The sequence below is a fragment of the Paroedura picta genome, chromosome 10 (genome assembly GCF_049243985.1).
Source record: "Paroedura picta isolate Pp20150507F chromosome 10, Ppicta_v3.0, whole genome shotgun sequence".
NCBI lineage: Eukaryota > Metazoa > Chordata > Lepidosauria > Squamata > Gekkonidae > Paroedura > Paroedura picta.
Window position 1 is genome coordinate 48574820 of NC_135378.1, and position 23991 is coordinate 48598810.

Genomic DNA, 23991 nt, shown 5'->3' on the forward strand with positions numbered 1-23991 from the left:
ACAAAAAATGTAAGTGGACTAAAATTTAAATCATAGGAGTGTCTCTGCTATTTTTTCAGTTGTGAATCAAGGCAAAGAGTATTTTGGTCACATGGGCAAAGGAGCTTATATAAACAGGAAAGACAACACAAAATTAAGAACATTTCAAGAGAAAGCCTAAAAGACATTAACCTAAGCAGAACAACATCTGGAACACATAAACAAGGTAGAGATTACAAATGCAACAAACAGGCTCAGCAGGAAGATTTTGGACCAGAAAGGTCTGGAAAATAAAATAGCAAAAACACTTTTTAAAAAGTTTTGGCTTACATCACAATTGTCATTCTAGTAGCAGTTCAGATGACTTGTCACAGGTCAAGTCTGTTTGCCAGGTTGCTTTCAGTGTCTGAACATATACCATCAGCAGCATCTGTTTGTAAAATGAATTCTCCACTCAGTGCCACATACCGCTTCCAGTTATACGAGGAAGAATACAATCACATAGACATAGAAGTAAATGGCTCAGGGGGAAGAGGGATCATGTCTTGCTGCCTGGTGTTCATGTAAGGTTGCTTCATGTCCACCAAAAAAAAAAAAATGCTTTCTTTCTAGATGAGTGCATATGCATTACACCCAGACAGGGAAACTGCAAAATGGAGTAATTTGTGTACTTGCAATCTAATCCAACCATAACCTTGAGGGAAAATTGGTTTACCCTAATCTCTCAGTTATAAAAGCAGCTGTAAAGCATTAAGAAACAAAATATATCAACATTGACTACTGTGCAGTCACAAAGATGCCCAACTCAATGTCTAAGTGAGATAGCAAACAGTAGGGATGAGATGAATAAATCCAAGACTCAATTTAAGATTAAGGCACTGGTGACAAGATGGAGAAGAAATGGAGGTAATGACAGATTTTATTTTCCTGGGCTCCAAGATCACTGCAGATGGGGATTGCAACAAAAACATTAAAAGTCGCTTGCTCCTGGGGAGGAAAGCTATGGCAAATCTAGACAGCATCCTAAAAAGCAGAGACATCGCCCTGCCAACAGAAATGCGTCTAGGCAAGGCTTCCCATTTGCAATGTATGGCTGTGAAAGCTGGACCATAAGGAAGGCCGAGCATCAAAGAATTGAGGCTTTTGAACTCTGGTGCTGGAAAAGACTCTTGCGAGTCCCTTGCTCTGCAAGGCGAACAAACCGGTCAGTCCTAGAGGAGATCAGCCCTGACTGCTCCTTAGAAGGCCAGATCCTGAAGATGAAGCTGAAATACTTTGGCCACCTCATGAGAAGGAAGGACTCCCTGGAGAAGAGCCTAATGCTGGGAGCGATTGAGGACAAAAGAAGAAGGGGACGGCAGAGAATGAGGTGGCTAGATGGAGTCACTGAAGCAGTCGGTGTGAGCTTCAATGGACTCCGGGTAATGGTAGAGGACAGGAAGGCCAGGAGGATCATTGTCCACTGGGTCACGATGGGTCGGACATGACTTCGCAACTAACAACGACAAGGGTTCACCTGACAGATATGTTCAATGCAAGGTTTACAACATGTCTTAATTCTTTACAATCCGAATACTTTACAAAGTTTACAGCATGTCCTAAGACTATACCCTAATATTTTCCACCCAAACTTATTTGGAGTGATCAAATGTCCCCTTCATGTAGAGTGCCAGATACTCTGGCCCACATTCTATTTGACTGTGTAAAATGCTCAAAATATTGCCAGCCCCACTCGGATTATTTCAAGAAATGGAAATTGTATGTAAATGAGTCTGCAAGAAGGTCAAATTAACAAGTTCTTTTGGCACATGCATTTCAATCCTGAGGGTAAATACCTTGGCTAGAAATGTACTACTCCACACAAAATTTTATAAAATATATATTATAATGATCCCTCTAATATTTTTTCTATACTATACTAATCATTTTCTATAATCAAAATTCTTAGCCTTTCTTTCCTTATCAAAAGATTTTTTTGTAGTCTAATTATATACTGAGGTGAATCCTACTCCTATCCTACTATTCTACTGACCAAAGTTTGATTGACTGTTTACTAAGATACCTTTAGCTCAAGTTTTGGGACCCCAATCGATAATGTACCATGGCGTTTGTCCTTTTAAGATGCCATTTTCTCCCATTTCCTGTCATCTGAATATCTGTTATAATTCTAGAGAACCCTAAAGGCTGTCTAATTATGTATTAATGTAGACTTAAATCATTTGCAAACATCCTTCAGCCATTTGACCCCTTCCTCTTTGGCTTCGTTTTGACTAATCCTCTCATTCTTAAGATCTCCTGTTATGAAATCATATGTTATCATGTTGGACTTCTTGTATAAGTTTCCTTGTATTCTAATATTAATAGTACTTTTTAATCACCCCATCTCATGTTGTATATAAATATATTTCTACTCTGCAGTTCTTAGAAAGTATTTAGGCTAAGTACAACCTTGCTCTTAAAAACATTTCACTCATTTCCAAACAAACTAGTTTTTGAGGGTTTTTTCAATGTTTCCTCAGATTTCTGACATCATAGTAGATTATGAGTTTTGACAACCAACAGCATTACAGATAAGACCCAAGACAAATGCAACACATGGAAGCAAAACTTTGTATACATTGCGTATCTCCTTTAATAGTACCGTAAGTCAGAGATGTTTGTTAGTAAGTTCAAGGGATATGAACAAGGTGGAACTTTTTCATACTGTTAATGTCTTGTGTGGCTTTTTAAAAAGTTTAGAAAAATCAGTGGTAGATAATGGTAAGATTTTTCTCATACTCATAATATTAGAATTAGTTAATGGTCTTCCAAGATAACCAAAGGAGAATTCTTGAGCAGTACATAAAGTTTCTATAAGATGTAAAGAAAAGACAATACATGAGTAAGGGCTTTTTGATTGTTTTGATCAAATGCATGCCCCCATATTTACAAATTAGATGATCCGTCAACTAAAAAGGCCTTCCTTAAGGCACGATTTAACATCTCTCCCTCAAGTATAGTGAAAGGTTGATTTTTACAAATTCCCTTAAAGGAAAGAGGGTGCTTTCATGGATACAGAATGTCAGATACTCTGGTCCACAATCTATTTGACTGTGTAAAATTCTCAAAATATCACCAGGCTGTCTCGGACTATTTCAAGAAATGTAACTTGGATGTAAATGAGAAACTTGCTGTAAGCAAGGTGTTGAATGAGGAGAATTCAACTCATATTGTGAGGGTAGCTATGTTTCTGTTAGAAGTTTCTAGAGAAAAAAAATTGTATATGAATCAAGTAGTGACCAAATAATTTACAGATGTAGTTGATCTGAAAGCTGGTATTCTATATATTATCTCTATATGTATATTCCACTGTTTTACTATTGAATCTAGTAATTATGCCAATAAAGGTATTCTGATCTGATCTGATCTGGCCTGTTTTGAAAGACAGTACTTATAGCAATGTCCATGAGTCCTTTTGGTGAAGTCTTCCTGCAATACCAATTGAAGTATACTGTTGAATATAAAATACTGAAAACATCGAGGTTTGTCATCATCTTCAGGCCTAGATAGACTCCTGGCTTAGTCACCAGATTGGTTTTTATAAGATGTATTTTTTCCTGTTATTCCTCTAGATTTATGTAAGCCAAAACATAGGATTAAAATATTTTAACTAGAATTTAAGTATACTTAAAGGTAAGGGTAAAGGTATCCCCTGTGCAAGCACCGAGTCATGTCTGACCCTTGGGGTGACTCCCTCTAGCGTTTTCTTGTTAGACAAGGTGGTTTGCCATTCCTTTCCCCAGTCATTACCGTTTTACCCCCCAGCAAGCTGGGGACTCAGTTTACTGAGCTTGGAAGGATGGAAGGCTGAGTCAACCTTGAGCTGGCGGCGGGGTTCAAACTCCCAGCCTCATGGTCAGAGCTTCAGACAGCATGCCGGCTGCCTGCACCACAAGAGGCTCATAGTATACTAAGTTAATAACTATTCATTTTCTAGAATATTAGGAAACTGTATAATAAAATAAATATTAAAATTCATGGATCAGTTGTTTTCCTCTCCCGTCTTGTGTAACAAACTTCATAAATGGGCATTCAGCATAAATCTAGTGCAACATATGATGTCTGAGAGAGATCTATCAAGTACAAATAGTTTTCCATTTAATGTTGTAGAGATAATTTAGCCAGTGATGACTGCATCTTTTCTGTGGAATATGATACATTGATCACTCTTTCCCAGTATACTTTGTTCACTAGCAGGCTGCTGTGTGAAATCTGAGAAAAACAAACACTCTCTGAGCACTTTCAAGCTAACCACTTAGTTTAGTTTTGTTTGATAGTTTCCCATATTTGATTCATATGAGTAGTTTTAAAAAGGTCCTAAAAGGAAGGCATACTTCAATTGTGGCTGACCACATCCCCCATAACATAAGAGTGTACTGACTTTGTTACTGCTGCAGTTCATTTATAGTTCTATGAAAATAAAGTGGAATGTTTGTTTCTTTAAAGTTTTTAGATATTCTCCATGAAGGAGTGCTCCATATTTTCAAATGTTTCTGCTGCTTTGAATGCAAACATACTATTAGTCTGTAGTCTAGTTATAAGAGCACTTATGCCCCCAAATGATGGCTGCTGTGTTAGAACAAAGACATGTTTACCTATCCTGTCACCAGTGAAGCACCATGATTTGTCTGCAAGTCTACGAATTATATTTCTTAGTTTGATGCCTGATTTGTTTTTCTTTCTTTGACTAAATCCTTAAGACATTGTCCCAAACTATTTTTTACTTTGCCCATAGATCTTTAAAGCAAATAGGTGAACTAGGGTTGCCAGCTCCAGCTTGGGAAATTCCTGGAGATTTGGAGACAGTTCCTGAGGAGGGTGGGGTTTTGAGAGGGAAGGAAGCTCAATGGGGATGTGATACGATAGAGTAGCTCTCAAAAGCTACTCTAGAGGAACTGATCTCTGTAGTTCTGGTACAGAACCTGGAAACCCTAAAGTGAAGCTATGAAGAAAATTGAGGTTGGGGGTAAATGATTAGAAAATCCCCCCCCCCTCCCTTTAAATATGTGCAAACAATTCCAGAACCTCCTAAAGTAGGGTTTTTCAACCTTTTGGCCATGGTCTAGCACTGAAATTATTTTTCAGGTTTCAAGAAGCCCAGGTACATGGATTGTTCCATCTCTCTCTCTCTCTCTCTCTCTCTCTCAGGTGTCTTGGAACAGTCTTCTTGGAGCTTTCTTTGGGTTGTCAATTTTCTGCATATTGTTTATTTTAAACATTTATTAGTTGAAGATAGCGTACAAAATAAATAAATTACATAAAATAGAGTAAAAACATATTACAATCAACATTTTAAAATTATAGATTAGGACTGCTTTAATCATCTGCAGTCCTAAATAAAACTAGGCATGGTGTCATATATATATCTTGTATGTGAATGGCTTGGTTTTACTGTACTTATGGTAGGTACAAGCCATTCGCTTTATTACTTGTTTCATAAAAGACTAGATATTAAGCCCGCTGTGGCCAAAATACAGCGGACCCTAGCATGGTGGGTGGGTGGAGGAGGATGGGGCGAAGGAAGGAGGAAAAGGAGAAAGAGAGACAGAAAGAAAGGGAGGAAGATAGAGACAGAAGAAGAGGGAGAGAAACAGGTAGCCAGAAAGAGGCAGATGGAAGAGAGGGAGGAAGGGAGAAAGGGAAAAACAAAGGGAATGCTGTGAGGAAGGGAAGGATAAAGGGAATGTTGGGAGGAAGGGAGGAACAGAGTAAGGTAGGTAGCCTTGGGACCTTCTGCCAGGCCCAGGGGCAGGCTCGGCTGCCCCAGGGCCCGGCAGAAGGCTCCGGATGGGGGCGGTGGGCTTTGCGGCCTACTGCCAGGCTCAGGGGCAGGCTCGGCTGCCCCAGGGCCTGGCAGAAGGCTCGGGAAGGCGGCGGCAGGCTTTCTGGCCTACTTCCGGGCCCAGGGGCAGGCTCGGCTGCCCCAGAGCCCGGCAGAAGGCTCGGGAAGGCGGCGGCAGACTTTGCGGCCTACTGCCGGGCCCAGGGGCAGGCTCAGCTGCCCCAGGGCCCGGCAGAAGGCTCGGGATGGCGGCGGCAGTCTTTGCGGCCTACTGCCGGGCCCAGGGGCAGGCTTGGCTGCCCCAGGGCCTGGCAGAAGGCTTGGGAAGGCGGCGGCAGGCTGCCCCAGGGCCCAGCAGAAGGCTCCCTGGGAGAGGGGAAGCCGGTTGGAGGACTTACCGCTGGGGAAGGCTTCTTCCTCTGAGCAGCGACTCCCCGGCTGGCCCAGGCGAGGCTGGGCCAACCAGCCAATGGGGAGCTGCACTTTGCACGGCTCCCCATTGGCTGCTTGGCCCTCGAGTGACACTCAGAGGGCCCAATCAGGAGTCACTTCGCGGCTCCTGATTGGACCCTCCAAGTTTTTATCCCGGACTCCTCCCCACTTGCCCTTACTCCTTTATTCCTCCCGCTCCTCTGGAGCGGGGGGAGGGGTAAAGATATTCACATAATTCAGTTGAAACCTGGAGTTATTTAAAACCAGATATTTGTCACTACTGTGCTTTCTTGCAATGGAAACCAAAGCATTTTTATCTGTCCTATGGTTTGATGTTAATTGCCAAATTAACAGCACTAAAAGAAGAAAATATCACCAAAGCAATATTCATATGATTTATAGCAGTAGTTGTTAAACTGATTTCATTTGAGGTTTGAGCATGGATAATCACCTGTACATTACATTTAAATCACAATAAGTTACATGCCCAGGATTCCTGTGCAAACCACTCTGCAAATCAGTACTTGTTTTGCCTTCAAGGAAGAAAATGTCCTTTTTTCACTCCACATGCAGGGGGGAAAGAAAAAGCTTTAGTTCTGTCATCACATATCATCACTGTGTTTCAAGTTTCCTTTGCTATTCCCTTCAGTATTATTGTATTTTACAAAGCACCACACACATATTGCATCCCTATAACTGAGGTGGTTTGTTTATTAGAGCTTTGTCTGTACAGCTTTATACTTTGTACACACAAGCACTGATAAAGTATCAGGAAATTGCTTCCCTGGCTCTTACTTGTTTTGGAACCTTTTGTATTCTATATGATGGCAAATTTATTTTGTTTTACAATTACTGAAGGTTTTTTTTGGGGGGTGGGTTCATGTTCAGATTGTGTGTATGTTTGAAATAAAGACTTTTATGATTTTTTTTTTTAGGAACATGACACACATCTATAATGGGACGAAGCAAACCAATTTGTATAACCAAAGCCTGCCTGTGAAAAAAAATAAGCCCAGTTCACATCCATCTTTTTTCCCCCTCACTAGACAGATCTTTTCATAGTTCATTAACAAAGGCTTTTGCCTAATAGTGATTCAAATTTATTTATTATATTTATTGACTGCCACTTCCAGACTAAGCCAGCTCATGAAACATTGGCCCATGGCTGTGCGATGATTTAAACCAGGGTCTCTGCATCACTTACTTCTGTGTTTTCCAACCTAAGTTCCGTGGTATCGGAAACTGGGGAAAGGACATGACAAAAGGCAGTGACTTGATCTGGAAGACAGTTTCCGCACTGTGCACTTTGCTGTTCTGGCTCCCATGTGAGAACACAAATCCAGGGCAGCACCGGGCCCAATGCTCCCCCATGCGGGAGCAGGAAGAGGCAGGGCAACCTGTCCCATTTCAAACCAGCCTGCAGCCGGACATGAAGCTTCCAGTGCGGAAATGATCAAAATGCAGCAAAATTGTTATGCTGGCCAGGCAAAAACAAATGACTAATAATGATGGTATTAATGTCAGTTGGTGATGCAGTTTTCAACTAAGAGATGCAACAGGAATGGGGAAGTCCAGTTATTGTCTGGTCAGGTCTGCCTCACTATTTAGCCACCAAATATTCTATTTTCCTACTCAACATTAGTTTTGCTCTGAACTTCTAACTGATTGAAATATTGAACATGCTTAGAAAGTTCAGGTATCACTTATGTCATCAAGAGTCTGAAACTTGTTCAGTAAATAATGGCTTTTTGTATGGTTGTGGCTTTAAAAAATTAGGTTTCCATTGCTGGGAATATTAACAATTGATTCCTTCAGATAATTGTTCAGCAAAATTTGTTGACTAATTTCTTTATCTGCTTATCAAAACCATTTTCCTTAATATTAAAATAGAGCCTGACAGATATGTATATAAGCATTTTACAGGATGTAATTGCTTGTAATAGAGGTATATTTTTCTATTGAGGCCATGATCATTTTTAATCATGACTGACATACTGTTTATCATTCAGCAAAACTATATAATAGGTGGTCATTTTATAACCCCAAATTGTTAAGAAGAAACTACTTATTGAAAGTTGAAGGTAAATTACTCAAGTAAAAATAGTGTCCAATTATCACTATTGCTATCCTCTGAACTAGGTAAAAGCATCTTATCTTCCGTAGGTTTTGAATTTCCAAATGGAATGGCTTCAACAGTGCTCAGATTTTAATTGCAATCTTTATCTCATTGCAGCATCAGACAGAATCTGCCAGCCCAACAGTGTTACCACCCTCCGCTTTCTCTTTAGACTTGCTAAACAATGCTGTGGCTGGATTTAGTACTGTGGAAGAACTGATCCGGTACCTTGAACCAGATAGGTGGCAGTTAGATTTGGAAGACCTATACAAACCAGCCTGGCAGCTCCTTGGGAAAGCATACATTCATGGGAGAAAATCTAGAGGTAAGCAGCTGTTCTATGATTTTAGGCACTCATAGTCTAGCACAGAAATGTTAATCACTTGGCAGAACTCACAGAAGTATTATATATACAAAGTCATCATTCTGCAGTTATTATATTTTGTATAACATATTATATTTTGAGGAAGATGTAAGGGGCTCTCTCAAGAACGCGAAAATCTCCTTCTTCTTTGTGTGTGTTCCCAGTGCTGCTTCAGTGATTGGTACCAGGACCAGCCACATTACAGTGAGAGTAAATGCTTGAAGTGATTCATGGAGAATAAAATCATAAATACGCTACAATAGTGAGATTCAAAATGGTGCCTGCTAAGTAATTTTTGAGGAAGTGGGTGGGCTTTTTTGTCCAGCAAGGCTTCTGATTGGCCACTGGATATTTGATTTGCTGTGCAGATTTTTTTCAAAAATTGCTTCTGCAGAAGCTGTCACCAGCTGTGTGACTGAAAGTAAACTCTAAATGCTAGAATATATTTTTAACAATATGTTCAAAGAACATCCTGTTAAGCATAGTTTCTGACTGAAATGTTGAAGAGTTATTAATAGAGTTATTCATTACCTCACTCCCTGACATTTTGTGGTTTGTTCCACTTCCTGTGTTGGTCAGTTTGTGGTTGCACCCACAACATTATGCCAGAATTCCAAAGGTGCCCACAAGCTCAACAAGGCTGGGAAACCCTAGACTGCATGAACCTTTTGTCAGATCCATAATTTCTGCTCATAAAGAACATTACAGTTGGACAAAGAATTAATTGGTTGGTTAAAAAAATCACTTTTATGAGTAGAGAAAAATAATAGAGCTTGAGGGTAGGTATTTTTGCACTTCTTCCAAAATAATTTTATTCATGAGGGTAGTCAATCATAACATAGAATCAGTGGGTTCAGATTTCATGTTAAGACACATTTCCTTACATGCTTGCATTACCTTTGAAAAGTTAACTTCTATTTGGAATGGCACTTCCCAGCAAAATCTCACCCTGAGGCTAATATTACCAAGTTTACCCAAAAGAAGGGCAATGTATGATTCCCTTCCTCTATTTTTTTTAAAGCTGAATGAGTAAAAGATAACCTGGATTTCACGTGACCCAGCTCTCCACCCCCTTTTAGCATGAACCATAAAGCATGGGGACACAGAATGTAAGACAGCTATGAGGGTGCACTCCTTCATTTGCTTCCATATCTTTTGCTAGCAGCCAGGAAACATGGAGGTAGAGGGCATTTTGCAGTGTGGCAAGCTAGCTGTCAAGGCACACTCCTTTCTGTGCCTCTGTACAGAGGCAGAAGGCAGCACTGCTGGGCTTTCCTTGTGGCTTTTCAGGGGATGCTCCTCTTTCTCTTCACCTCATTGGTGTCAGAAGGCTGTGAGCTGACAGAAAAGAAATGTCCCCATGTATTTACCCAAATGGAAAATGGGGGGGGGGGGGGGAATAAGGCTGTATTCTGGTATTTCATACTTGCATATTTTGGTACTAGCAAACAGGATTTACACATTTCATAGCCTGATGAATGATGTTGTGCAAGTACAACCCAGACCTCTTAAATATATTCAAGTTTCAGTGTCGTCTTCTGATTAATCTTCTGGAAAGGGGACTAGGTGAAATCTTTCAAAAGTATTCTTAATCATTTTAATTTATTCCCTAGATCACTGTCTTAAATGCCTACCATGTTATACACAACTTTACTACTAACACATATAAAGAAACTAAACCATATGTGTGGAGAACTGATGGCTATGGCTCACAAGACTTTGAAGTCCTATTTTTCATTCTTTTCCAATTAAATTATTGCTATTTTCCAATGTTTTCTTTTTTATAATCTTCTGTACATCAACAGATACTGAGTAAAATCTGTAGAAAAGCAACTCCTGCACGTCAATTATTTCTTATCCTTGGAAAAAAGAAAATGCTATCAGAATAAATATTTTAAAGGTTATAATTAGACACTGAAATAGAATTGAATCCATTGAATAAATATATCCCAGTACTGCCATATCCATCTTAAAAAGACCACACTCAGACTGCATTACCAAGCCTGAAATATAATAGCCTAAGGCAGAGAATGTGTCCCATTTAGATGACATGGTCCTAACTGTTGACATGTAGAATTGTTTCAGAAATGAAAAGTTTGATTTTTAATACTGTGTGAAGTGTTCTCGGGGGGTGAGGGGAAGAACACATTCATTGAAAGTAGTCAGTTTTGACGACCTGAATGTGTTGATAATTTAATTAAAAGTATACATTAGACTTCAAATATTATAGTTTAGATCATTTCTCTTTTGTTTTCTCACTTTAATCACGTTCTCTTGGCAGCAGTATAGGTGTAAAAAAGTGCTAAGATTCCAAAAGTTAGGATTGGGATAGGAGAGGCGATTTTCATTTGGACATTTTATGAATATTCTGAGTGAGGCAACATTTATTTTAGTTATTTATTTATAATCATATTTATATACTACCACTCATGGATGTCTTGCAGTAGTTTACAAGAATCGATAAAACACAATAAAATCCCCAACAATACCTTTAAAATATAACATCACTAAAACAAGATGGCAAACCATAAAACATCAACCTTCCCCCTCCATTCAGCATGTATGTCAAGAAACTGGGAGCAAGGATCCTAGCTGATCTTTGTTGGTCTCACATGGAGTAATAATTTTGTGAAACATATTTTGTACAACTCCCAACCATAATGAATCTAACCTCATTTCTTGGAAGGCACAAATCTGGCAAGGGGTGAATCCTGCTATGGGTTAGTTCTCACCCAAATGACTGTAGAAAACTTGGGTGAAGGGGCAGCGGTCACATGCCTAGGGACAGAGCTGAGGGGTCAGAAAAATGTACAAAGAGGCAGAGCCAACAGAAAACACTAATTCCTCTGAGGTGATTGTCCCCATCTTTTGCCTCTCACTGGCTGAAGTGACAGCAGTAAGGAAAGTAACCTCGGGACACTCACACATTCTTAGCTTAACGTCCCTCACAAGATTGTTGTGAGATAAAAGTTTTATGCTAAAAAATATTTGTATGTAAAAAGATCCAGCTCTTTGAATAAATCCTAAAATATTAGTCTCTGGTAGGTTTATTCTCACTAATACTTACACAATTCTGTGTTTATTAATCAGTATTTGTGAGAATCCTTTTAGATTTAAGCTATCTAGTAGGAACATTTTGTTGTTTGGCTTAGATTTAGTTTTCAGTTCAGTACCTTATTCATATCATTACTTTGTCACTGCAAACAACTTTGCTGAACTTGTTCTAAAGAAGGGTCTTTTGACTGTTGTGTCAAACATGATGAATGAATAAGAGCCCAGTTCAAAGGGTGTTTAAATTTTCACATACTAATAGGCTTTATAGTTCAGTTCACATGGTAGATCTATACAACCTTTTATTTTAGCTGAGTAAACATTTTAAAGGAATATATATATATATACATTATCTCATCTAGTCTTATGCTGTACAATGTTAAAGTATATTTATATTTTGGACAAGACAGATAGTGGAAAGGAAAAGAGAGATGAAGAAAAAAATCCCACTTCAAAGACTTGAAGATACAAGTGAAAAAAATTCAGAAGTCAGACTTCTGGCAAGCTAGTCATGTAAATTACAGTATAGTAAAAAGGTGCATACTCTAGTATAATAATGTAGCTTGACAAGGTAGTTCTAAATGGACCCTGGGTATTGGGTCAAACTCTGATAAGTTGCATCACCCAAAGTACCTAAATTAAGATTTAGAAGTTGGAATGCAACTGGAAACACTATCAAAGTCCATTGCCTACTGTGATGGACAGCAGGTCTCCAGAGTCTGAGGTAAAAGTCTTCCACATCACCTTTTTCTTGATTCTTTTAAATGGCTAGAGATTGACTTTCTGTAGGTTAAACAGATCATATACTATTGAGCCATAGCTCCATCCCATTGACTGTTACCAAGCTGAAATCAAGTTGAGAAAGAAATATATATCAACTGACTAGGAATAAACTGTTTAAGAGTCCACATTGCACAAATCCATAGATATTCAGTGGTTTTGTAGTTAGCAGGTCTATCACTGAAAGTGGTGGGATGAAATAATGTGTATTTATATTGGTAAAAGTTGATGAACAACTGACAAACAAATGTTTGCTTTTTTAAATTCTTCAGTGGTTGATCTGAACCTTCTGAAGGAAGAAGTGCGAATGTATAGCTGTACTCCACGCAACTTTTCGGTGTCGCTACGAGAAGAGTTGAAGCGAACAGACACCATCTTTTGGCCACTTTGCCTGCTGGTTAAACGCTGTGGTGGAAATTGTGCCTGCTGTCAACATTCTTGTAGTGAGTGCCAGTGTGTCCCCACCAAGGTCACCAAAAAATACCATGAGGTATAGTGTTCCCCCACACACACACTTTACATATTGTAACAAAAAAAATCTTATGAACAATTACTCGGACAGATGTGTTTGTTGAAACAAAAATATGAGGGTGATTTGGAGGTGACATTTGTCACCCCATTGATCTCAAGAGTTGATTCAACTGATCTGGTTGGCTAGGTGGATGTGCCCTACTTCCCCCACCACTCCATACGCATACCTCAAGGCTGCACTTGGTGGAAGAGGACAACCATCCCAGATAGAAGGAGTGTACCATTCTTTGTTGAACAATATATGATGGCTACAAAAGCAAACAGAAGCCTAGTGGCTTGAAGACCTGGCATTTTTTTCATTTTTGTTTTGTTGATGCTTTAAAGATTAGGAACATTTTATTCCAGCATAAGCTTTTGTGGACTGGAACCAAATTCTTCAGATGCAATAAAATAGCATCTAAAGAAGAAAACACTGAAAGTTTGTTAGAATAAATGTTGTGTCTTGTTATGCACAAAGTAAGTGGAGTGATTGAGCCATAGGAAAATTACTTCATGGAATTGCACAGGCCTGGAAAAGGATCCAGTTTTAGTTGTACGATCATCATACCTTTTGATATTATAGAAGAGTTTTTTTAACTGTTCTCTTTCAGGTTCTACAGCTGAAGCCCAGGAGTGGTGTAAGAGGACTGCATAAATCTCTGACAGATGTACCTTTGGAACATCACGAGGAATGTGAATGTATTTGTAAAGGAAATGCAGAAGGATAAAAGGAGCTGGATCTGCTTGTTTCTTTTACAGAGCATTCAAACAGTGACTGATTCTGTTCTGGGGCTTGTGCATTAATTTCCTTCTATAATCTCAGTTGTTTTCTTTGAAAATCGTGACGACTGACAGCTCTGGGAGAAGAAAAAGGACAAAATCAAACTGGGGTTATATATGTAATGTAAAAGTTCTGTTGCTTGAAGGCCTACTATAAGGATGAGCAGTAGGCACCAATGAGGAAGCTTTCTCCTTCAAAATATATATATATATCTCATCTCTTTCATTCATCTTGAATTTAAAAGGATTAACGTTTAAGAGTATAGGAAAAGACAGACAAAGACTGCACTCTGGCCGTCTTGCTTCTACAGGTCTGTTACTTCTGGCTTACAGTTTGGAACATCTGGAATCTCTCAAGTCTACTCAGCAACTCCTGTGTATTCTAAATCAAAGTGTTAATTGTCTTACAGACTGGCTTAATCTGAATAAAGTTTAATTTTTCATTGATGTAAGTAGAAAAGACTGGACACTTTGTCATGGTTTCCAGAAATAATACTTAGCAAAGCTGAACGGTCAGGGTATGTGAGAAAGAAGGAAAAGATGGGGATAGGGAGTAGCTTTACTCTTCTCTCTATGGCCTGCAAGTATTTTTGTTTATATTTTTATTGTGTACATTTTTATACTCTTTTTGGCAGCATAATTATTTGCTTTTCTAATCTTATGAAATATCTATTTTTTACCAAAGGTATTTAATATTCTTTTTTTATTATAGCCTAGATAAATGACAGTTTTGTAAGACATTGGAGTGAGAGATATAGAGAGGAGGAAACAAGATAAAAATCACTGTTTCAGCAAGAAAAGGAGCATGTGCACATAGAACAGGTAAAAATATCATGCTGAATATAAAGTTGTGAGCAAATTAACTTCTGTGGTGTTGATGATTAATGTAAACATAAGTAGCTGTCAGAAGCTATATATTAGCATTCAGTCCAGAAAAAAAGACCAGTGGGCGAAAGCAGGATTTCACAAATGTATTGGTTGTTGAATTAGGGACCACAGGCACAAATTGGATGTGCATTGAAATATCTTCTTTTCAGTGTAAACATTTTGACACAACTAATCATGCATAAATACCCTTATGACATGAAACTAATGTTGGATTGGGGTGTATTTTTAAAATAAAAGAAAGAGGACAGTCTTGTAGCCTGGTCCTAAACATGTTTATTCAGAATTAAGTCCAATTGAGTTCAGTGGGACTTGCTTCCTAGCAAATATGTTTAAGGTTACAGTCTTAATTGTTACATTAACAAGAGACATCTCTTGACAAGACTGTCATCACAGCTGACATTTCAGTGTCATCTTGCCTCCATAATATATAAGGTATTCATGAAAAAAGACGCACATATTTATTGCTTCAGGTGTAAGGGTTTTTTATATCAATGTTGATGGTTATTTTCTCTTAAGAACAATGGGCTTCCAGTATTTTAATTATGTATAGTGCATTTTCATGAAATGTGGTTTTACTTATGTACAGACTATATGTAAGCCAGTACATTTATCCACCCTTTGCCAAGAGGGAAAAAGCAGTAAAATATTTTGCTTGTACAATGCTTTATCTTTGTCAAGTGTGCTTTCTGTGTTTCTCTTTACTTGTTTCAATTTATGTACTGTAATATTGAAATACTTGTATGTTTTCCCAACACTCAAATAAATCTGGGGGTTGTTTCAGATTGCTAACATGATGCATACTGCTTGAAGCCCCCGCCTACCCACACGTTGCACCAAATCAGAACTTTGTGTGCCTGCTAGCTAAAGAAAAATAAAATTTGTTTGAGCTCTGTTGACACCTTCCAAGAATCACATCTAATGTGACCTTCCATAGACTTCCAGATATATATATTCAGCAGAAAAATCAGCAATCTAAATTTCTGTATGATGGTGGTTACAAAAGAAAAATGGATCTCATAGCCTTATAGGAATGAAATATACACGCATCTTTTCTTCCAACACCTTATTCTCTGACATAGGACAATTCCAATATCCACATTCAGCCCAGATAAAAGAGATGATTTGGGTGAAATATAGCACCTCTTCACTTGGTAAATGTCAAGATTCTGATGTAGTTTACTCATTTAAGATTAGTAATGGTTTATGTGCAAATGGTGCGATTAACTTTTGTACAACATTGCTGTTGATACTATAACTATATTGATAACTATATTTCTGGTATTTATCTTTTCAATTGTGTACAGTACTGACCATTTTTCATAACACCAGTTTATTTTACTCAGCCAATTTTTAAAGTTTCTTATGTTGTCTTTGTTGACTATTGCATTCAAACAAATAACAAGTATTCCTACACTTTCTAAGGATAATGACCATAAAAATCTACTTTACAGTTTGAATACTTTTAAGTATTTCAGATATTTAAATATTTTCAAGTATTTCCAATTGTGTGAGAAAAATCTCATTATGAGTAACTTGGTGTATGAAAGTGATCAGAAAATACTTTTCTGATCACTTCCAGAAGACAACAGATATAAAAACAACAACATGGTTTAAAGGATTACAGCAAAGAGAGCAGTTCATAATCACTGAAGTTATATTGAGATAAATGGAGTTGGGATCACACTTCCAATTTTCAAGAAAAAACCCTAATTCTAAAAAACTAATCTATGATACATTTCTGTCAACTGAGGAGCAACTCTGCAGTTCAAGTGATTTATTGATTCTTCAGTCTATCATGCTGTTTGAAAAGGTTCTATCTGCAGTCTTGGGGATTTAAACCAAAATATTTCCATGTAACATTAGTGAAACATTTCTGCAATGTAGGCTTTGTGTCAGGCACATAACATCCCAGTTTCTATGTACCACCCTTTTGGTAAAGGTCTTCAGGGTGGGCTGGTAGGTTCCTTTGAGAAAAATGTAAAAGGTGAAAATTCAAAAATAGTTTAGATGAATCTAAAAATATTCAGCTATGTCCTAAAACTTGAGAAAGCCTTCTCACTTTTAAACTTTGTTTCAGAAATGCCCAAACAAGAAAATTGGACCTTAAGGTGGACCTGAATTTTATTAATAAGATAGACTGTATCCATTTGGTTATTTCCATCATCCATAGGGCAGAATATAAATCCCATAATAAATAATAAATAAATTTAAAACTTATTCTACTTTTTTACGCTGCCAGATCAAAGATAGCCAGGTTAGTGTGCACCATCTACTTCATCTGCATGTTTGTTGTTTGTTTGTTGACAAAGTCTATAACAGTTGTGGTAGGGGCAGATAACACTGGAGTACCTTTTTCCCATCATGATACTTAGATCATTTTTTGTAAATACCTAAAAAATCAACTGTAACTGCTATATAAAATTTGTTAGGTGCAAAGTCGTGTCCAACCCATCGCGACCCCATGAACAATGATCCTCCAGGCCTTCCTGTCCTCTACCATTCCTCAAAGTCCATTTAAATTTGCACCTACTGCTTCAGTGACTCCATCCAGCCACCTCATTCTCTGTTGTCCCCTTCTTCTTTTGTCCTCAATCGCTCCCAGCATTAGGCTCTTCTACAGATATTAGGCTCTTCTACAGATAGAAGGTATAAACAGAATATATAAAATCTAGAATCCTCTTCTTCCATGCAACCACGGCAGCGCGGTTGGTGTGGGTGAAGCACTGGAAGGTGACTGAAACCCCAACTATTTCTACATGGCTAGACAAATTAGCGGACTTAGCAAAAATGGCAAGACTCACTAACATGGTTAACAAGAAACCACCGGAAGAAGATGACAAACAGTGGAGCAACTACCTGGACTTTCTTAAGAAAGACAGCAGTAACTGTTAGGTTGGAGTTAATATGCAATGGGAACTGACTACATACTTCTTATGATAATATCAGACTATACTATAATATGTATTAATGATTACTTACTAGCTGGTCGCTTTTTTCTTTTTTATCTTTCTGTAAACACTTTATATAATAAATAAAAATATATAAAATCTATACATGAATAGTTGGAAGGCAAGAACTAGTCATTGCTTTGGTCCGTATTAGTGCACATTATTTTCTCTTGTTCTGTTTCCAGTGAATATGCATTCTAATAGCATGAAATATTTCAGCTCTCACAAGGTAAAGCATTATTCCTTTTTTTTGTGCCTTAAGAAAAAAAGGTTTTATGCCTTAAGGAAAAAAAAGTGTTTTAAGATTCAGTTGCCTTACAATGTTTGGGATCTAATAGCCAGCAAAGGGTTTTTCTTCAGTTTCACTTGTAATATTCTTGTGATGTTTGTATCTGCTTTGTTAATCATTACTCTAGAGTTAGAACTTAAAGATAAGAATGTGAGATTGCTGTATGCTACATGATAGCAAAGGACCTGTGCCTAGAAAAAGAATCCTATGTGAAATCACACCTTTATTTTTCAACCCGGCTCAGGTTTCTAAAATGAATGATAGCCTTTGAACTGTTGCCAGATAGCTTCCCAAGGAAAATAAGAACATAGGGAACAAAGGGGATTTAGAGTGCAATCCAGAACCATTTAAATCAATAGGAGTTTTCTGTTTATTTCAAAGGTTGGTAGCTTGTGGTCTTGGTGCAGAAAAATGGGATGGAATACTAAACACAAAATGTTAATATTTTGGGAATTGGAGTAACACTCTAATTCCTAGTAGTCACCTGCAAATTTGTTTACATCAAAATGTTTGCAAGAATCATTTTATGTATGATGGGTTATTTGAAAATCATCAGCTTCTGATTAAGGTCACTGATAAAATCCAAAATATTTACTTGATGTTGCATCATAACAGACCAGACCTGATAACCACTGAAGTAGTGACAACCAGCCATTGACAAAGAAGCTGCACCGTTGGTCCATCCCCTATGGAAGTTCCAGGCGGGGGGTAGGACAACATGCCCCTTTGAAAAGCACAAACAGCATAGCAAGCACACCAGAGACCATAGCAACACCCACCAACCAGACAATAGCAACAAAAGATACTCCATAAATGGCATACACAGGCAGGCAGTCACTTCAATGCCACACACCCCCTAGAGAGGCAAGTGAAAAAGACCCAGCAATAGTACAGCCTCGACAGAAGTGCATGGCCCAGACACCCCCACCCCCAGCCCTCAATTGACAGGTCACCCTGGAAATCCATAATTTTGGTGAGGACATTGCTCTATAACTACTGAACCCATGGCTGTACCTCTTGTAGGCCCATTATGCATGGCAGCATGCCCCGCTGTTCCCCGTGTACACACGGGGGTGGGGCATGCAGGGCTGCCCCAGCGTAGCACGCGCACACACACATTGTGCCAGAGCCAGGTATTAAAAATAGAGGACTTGACTATCTAGAAGAGGAATTCCACAGTGATCCATGCAACGGTCACCTCCAGAATAGATTTCTGTAACTCACTCTATACAGGCCTGCCCTTGGCCTTGATCTGGAAGTTACAGCTGATACAAAATGTGGGTGCTAGAGTCCTTACAGGAACATCTTGGAGGGCCCATATCCAGCCTGTGCTGAGGCAGCTGCATTGGTTACCGGTTGCTGCCCAGATCCGGTTCAAGGTTTTGTCAATAACCTTTAAGGCCCTACACGGTCTGGGACCCACATAATTTGAGGGACTGCCTAATGCCCTATGCCCCCTGCAGAGTTTTATGCTCTGCAGGTTCAAATCTGTTGGTTTTACCCGGCCCCTGGGAAGCATGTCTGGCCTTGGCCAGGGCCTTTTCAGTCCTGGCCCCTACCTGGTGGAATGAGCTCCTGGAAGAGCTGCGGGAGCTTCCGGCATTCCACAGGTCCTGCAAGGCAGAGCTCTTCCGCCAGGTTTATGGTTGAGGCCAGCATACTAAGGAAGAGCTGGACCCCCCTGGGTTACTCTTATGGTGAGTGAGGGATTTTTTTTTTTTGCCCCCATGGTGGTTAGTGGATGAGGTCAGTTCTTTGTATTTTGCCACTTCTGGACATCTTGTATATTGTGGGGTATTTTATGGGGCTTTCTGTTTTTTAGGGGAATTTTATTGGGGGTTTTATGTATGTTGTAGCCCGCCACAAGCCTTTTTGGGAGTGGCGGGATAGAAATCCAATTATAAATAAATAAATACAAATAAATAAAGGAGGGCTAGTGTGCAGTTTGGGACAGCTCTCTGTCTCTTTCTCCCTCAGTCGCAGCAGGGGCAGCTCTCTTTGTGTCTCTGTCAGCACCTTGCGGCAGCTCTCTCTGTGTCTCTCTCTGCCTCCCTCACAGCAGGAGTGATAGGAGGGAATGAGGGCTCGTGTTCGATCTGGCAGGGCTCTGTGTCTCTCTCTCTCTGTCTCTGGCATGTCTGAGAGGAATATGGCTAGTGTCCAGAGAGGGAGGGCGGGAGCTGTAGGGGAAGGGCCAATCAGGGTGCAGCCAGCATTGCTGGCTGCACCCTGATTGGCCCTATTCCAACTCGGACAGCCGGACATATTCCACTCCCCAGGCTGTTTCATAAATATATAGAGCAGGGGTAGTCAAACTGCAGCCCTCCAGATGTATAATTCCCATGAGCCCCTGCCAGCGAACGCTGGACATCTGGAGTGCTGCAGTTTGACTACCCCTGATATAGAGGAACCATGATAAAGGATAGGAAACCAAAACTAAAACTTTCAGGTTAGTGTAGTGGTTAGGAGTGCGGACTTGTAATCTGGTGAGCCGGGTTTGATTCTGCGCTCCCCCACATGCAACCAGTTGGGTGACCTTTGTCTCGCCACAGCACTGATAAAGCTGTTCTGACCGAGCAGTAATATAAGGGCTCTCTCAGCTTCATCCACCTCACAGGGTGTCTGCTGTGGGGAGAGAAAAGGGAAGGCAACTGTAACCTACTTTGAGACTCCTTCGAGTATAGTAAAGTGTCATATAAGAACCAGCTCTTCTTCTAAAAACAAATGGAAATGTTTAGGTATAAAGGAATATGTCTAATAATCCAGACTTTTCAGAATGCTTTTTTCTGTGCTGTCACTGATTTATTATCCTCAATTTGTAATAACAGAGTTTTATCTTTTTGTAAAATGCCAGCTCCCCCCCCCAAAAAAAAACCCCCCTCATGGTATCAATTCATATACAAGAAAATCAAGATCAAAATTGAGGAATTTGAATAAAACCAGCAAATTTTCAAAATGTATTTAGTTCTTAATCATTTTTGGATTATTCCTTATTCTAATTAATTGTTGACTGATTTAGAGCATTTATCTGCATTAAAACACAGATGAAAAAGTCCAGTGATAATGAATCTGAAGGTAAGTTTTTGCAGAGTAAAACACCTTGCAGCAAAAAGATTCCCCATCTCCTATAGGCCCTTCCACAATGCTTCCAGCAAACATGGTGAACTTTTTAGATTCTCAATAAATAGCATACTTTTAAACAGCATTGTTTTACCTGAGCTACTTCTGGTTTCTTTGATGAAATATTCACAGTTTCTTTGTGGTACTTCGCAGATTGCAAAACGTCTAGGTTAATTTGGCCTGCTTGCGTGAAAATGTGATTTAACTCCTATTTTGTTGATGAGTTATAGAGTTTTCTTGATGAGTTATAGAGCTATCAGGTGAATTTTCTCCTGTCCTTTCAATGTTCTGGTTCTGTGTTTGTTAATTCTGCACTGTAAGTATTTTAATGTTGCAATCTAGAGAGCTGGTCTGCTTCTTTTACTGCGAGCCCACACATCAATGAACTTTTGAATATTATTCTGTCTGTAATTGCTGTACATTCATATTTAAAATGATTTCAAGAAATCACTGCTATTCAGTGTTTTCTTTTCAATGGGACACACTCTTTGACTTTCTGCCTAGACAACTGGAACCATTTCTTTCATCTGCCTGAAGTGGATGGATAAGTCACTTGGACGAGGGCTGCAATTCCTGATAATGATTTCCCCATTAAAACAATGGTAAACAAAAAATAACAAGGAAAAAATTGAAAAAAGGAGTAATTAAAAAAATAATGTTAACAGTTATGCTCCAGTATGGTGTCTTCTAAACAGAACCGAATTCTGTTTAAATAATGTTATTGCTTGCTTGGATGAGATTTATTTGGGATGCTCATTTTTATGTCAAATGATGGATATATCTATATGCTTTGAACATGGCTTGCCTGCATATTTCAGGGTACATTGGAATGTGGTTAATCTATGAGGAAAAAAGTTCAAGCTCTGAGTCATGCAGGGTTTCTTTTCATTTGGGTTTCACCCTGGCCATGCTTTCAAATTCAAGCTTGTGGCTTATTCAGATTGATTTTTTTGGTAAACTAAGATGGTATATCATGTCTCTCTCTTTTTTTAGCTCAGATCAAATTTACTGTAAGTATCCCATTTTAATTTGGGTGCTTTATACTCGCCATTGTAATGGACTTTTGTCAACTTGTAACTTGAAACATTTTCTCAATAAAAGTCAATCTGTTATCAGTTTAATATCTGACATGCTTTTGATTCAGGAGCTGCATATTAAATTGATTTTCTGGAATAGAAAGGAAGTCTGAGAACTCATTTTGTCTTCTTAACCTTCATATCAGCATTGCATTGGTTTCCAAAAGTGTTTTCCCCCTAAAAATCAGTTTCTCTTAATAAAAACATAATTTTGACCACACATATTATGACATGCCATCCTACAACTGTGAGCAGCAGAACAGTATATTACAGGTAGATTTTAGTGCAGGCACTGCACTGCAAATGTTTCCATGCTAATCTTACTAGATGTTCAATATACAACTGATTTGTAAATCTGCTGCTGTGTAAGTGCACCTTTAAGTTGCTTTTCCACCAAATATTTCTCCCTGATATGACTAAAGAAAGCACCACCAACCGCAGTCATCTTACTTTAAATGTGATCCATTAAATGTGTTTGGAGGAATATACGAAAAGATGGCTGCTCCATAACCTGAAAACACACAATATCGCCTAATCCAGCTAGCTGCTGAGAAAGCAAAATGAAAGAAAGGACCAATGAAAAGGCAAATCAATAAAGGCGCTAATATAAAAAAATGAGCCTCTTGTGGTGCAGAGTGGTAAGGCAGCTACATGCTGTCTGAAGCTCTCTGCCCATGAGGCTGGGAGTTCGATCCCAGCAGCCAGCTCAAGGTTGACTCAGCCTTCCATCCTTCCGAGGTCAGTAAAATGAGTACCCAGCTTGCTGGGGGGTAAACGGTAATGACTGGGGAAGGCACTGGCAAACCACCCCGTATTGAGTGTGCCATGAAAACGCTAGAGGGCGTCACCCCAAGGGTCAGACATGACCCGGTGCTTGCACAGGGGATACCTTTACCTTTAATATCAAAAATCTCTTATATCTATATTTTATTGAGTGAAGCCAAAACAGGGTCTGGATTTACTTCCTATTTTCAATATATTTTCAAATCCATACCCCATTATGGCCTTACTCGATTAAATATAGACAGAAGAGATTTTGGATATTAAAGAGTCTTGATTGATTTGCCTTCTTGTCAGTCCCTTCTTTAATTTCACTGCTTGTTTGAATCAACTGATGTTCATCGGTATGAGTCTGAGAAAACAGCTGGGTATATCTATCTCTGCGGAGCATGTATTTATTTATTTTTACTTATGTAATATTAGCCACACATTTATACTTACAAAGCATCCCAAGCAGCTAAGAATCAAGTCAGTATCCAATATAAAAACAAATGATAAAAAAACTACCTTAAAACCACATATTTCAGAGAGCACATGTGATTATATCTGGCATGTAAAAGATGCCCCCACTGGATCCAGGTGAATTAGAGTATGGAGGATATTTCACAAATAAAGTACCACTGCAAGGAAAGCCACCCTCTCTAGTAGCCATCCACCTGTCAGAAGGTAGAGCTGCCTGAGAAAGGCCTATAACAAAGGTTTTTATGGTAGGTGGGTTTATATGAGACCAACAGGATTTCAACACACCCAGTCACAGTCCATTTTGAGTCCTAGTTCCAAACTATTGAGAGTCCCATAAGTAAAAAAGAAAACACTCTGCATTGTTTTCTGAAATGGACTAGGAGCCAGCAAAGTTTATAAGATTGTTGGAAATGTTCCCTTACAGCCACCAGTACCCAGACCTGATAGAATAGTTATGGGAATATAACATGAGCTGCGTTTTTACTGTTTAGTTGACGGCTGAACCACAAACTGACATGTTGGGTTGTGAACTGAACTGATTCATATGGATTCACAAGCCATTAGAGTTTACATCCCTGATTTCTGCGACTTGTGA

At 39.0% G+C, this 23991-nt stretch overlaps 1 protein-coding gene across 3 annotated transcripts in view; it reads left to right on the forward strand.

Annotated features, from left to right (window-relative positions):
- Window positions 1-15510, forward strand: part of PDGFC (platelet derived growth factor C) — a 129175-nt gene extending 113665 nt beyond the window's left edge. For 2 of the 3 annotated variants that reach the window (XM_077300024.1, XM_077300023.1), the window contains 3 exons: window positions 8466-8673; window positions 12816-13033; window positions 13665-15510. In XM_077300024.1, coding sequence (XP_077156139.1) covers window positions 8466-8673; window positions 12816-13033; window positions 13665-13781 — 543 coding nt within the window. In that variant the 3' untranslated portion in view covers window positions 13782-15510. The remainder of the gene's footprint in view (window positions 1-8465; window positions 8674-12815; window positions 13034-13664) is intronic. The other variant, XM_077300025.1, reaches the window with a different exon arrangement.
- The last annotated feature ends 8481 nt before the right edge of the window (window positions 15511-23991 follow it).